This window comes from Monoraphidium neglectum (assembly GCF_000611645.1).
Source record: "Monoraphidium neglectum strain SAG 48.87 unplaced genomic scaffold scaffold05374, whole genome shotgun sequence".
Classification (NCBI taxonomy): domain Eukaryota; kingdom Viridiplantae; phylum Chlorophyta; class Chlorophyceae; order Sphaeropleales; family Selenastraceae; genus Monoraphidium; species Monoraphidium neglectum.
In genome coordinates this window covers 2,836-3,263 of record NW_014008256.1, presented here as the reverse complement: position 1 = coordinate 3,263, position 428 = coordinate 2,836, and the positions used below count along the sequence as shown (strand labels likewise).

Genomic DNA, 428 nt, shown 5'->3' with positions numbered 1-428 from the left:
GTCAAGCACGTTGACCGAGTACCGCCGCCCGCCCGCGCCCGCGCCGCCGCCTGCCGCCTTCCCGAGCAGCACCCGCTCCTGCGCCGCGTCCCCGGGCAGCGTCGGGTCGGACCGCAGCACGCGCAGCGCGCGCGCCGCCACGTCCAGCCGGCGCTCCATCGGGGCCCAGGCCGCGGCGTACGCGGCGGCAGGGGCGCCAAGCCGGTACCTGGCGGCGGGTGTGCGCGCGGGCGGGGGGCGTCGGGTGTCGGGCGTGGGGCCGGCGCGGCGGGGCCGCTGCCTTGCTCGCGAGCTGCGGGGCAGCGGCCGGCTGGGGCTCGCGTGATCTTGCTGCCAGAACATCCAGGGCCCACTGGCACCCACGTCACCCCTGCTCCCCCCCTTTCGGCAGTTTGTAAACCAAGGCCATCGGCAGCGCCCACCATGCT

General features: G+C 77.6%; 1 protein-coding gene across 1 annotated transcript; it reads right to left on the bottom strand.

Annotated features, from left to right (window-relative positions):
• Positions 1-9: 9 nt before the first annotated feature.
• On the bottom strand, positions 10-208 carry MNEG_15489 (hypothetical protein; the record flags this gene model as incomplete). The annotated part of the gene is made up of 1 exon (XM_014036040.1): positions 10-208. A coding segment is annotated over one exon (199 nt), but the record flags the coding sequence as incomplete, so codon positions are not given.
• Positions 209-428: the final 220 nt, after the last annotated feature.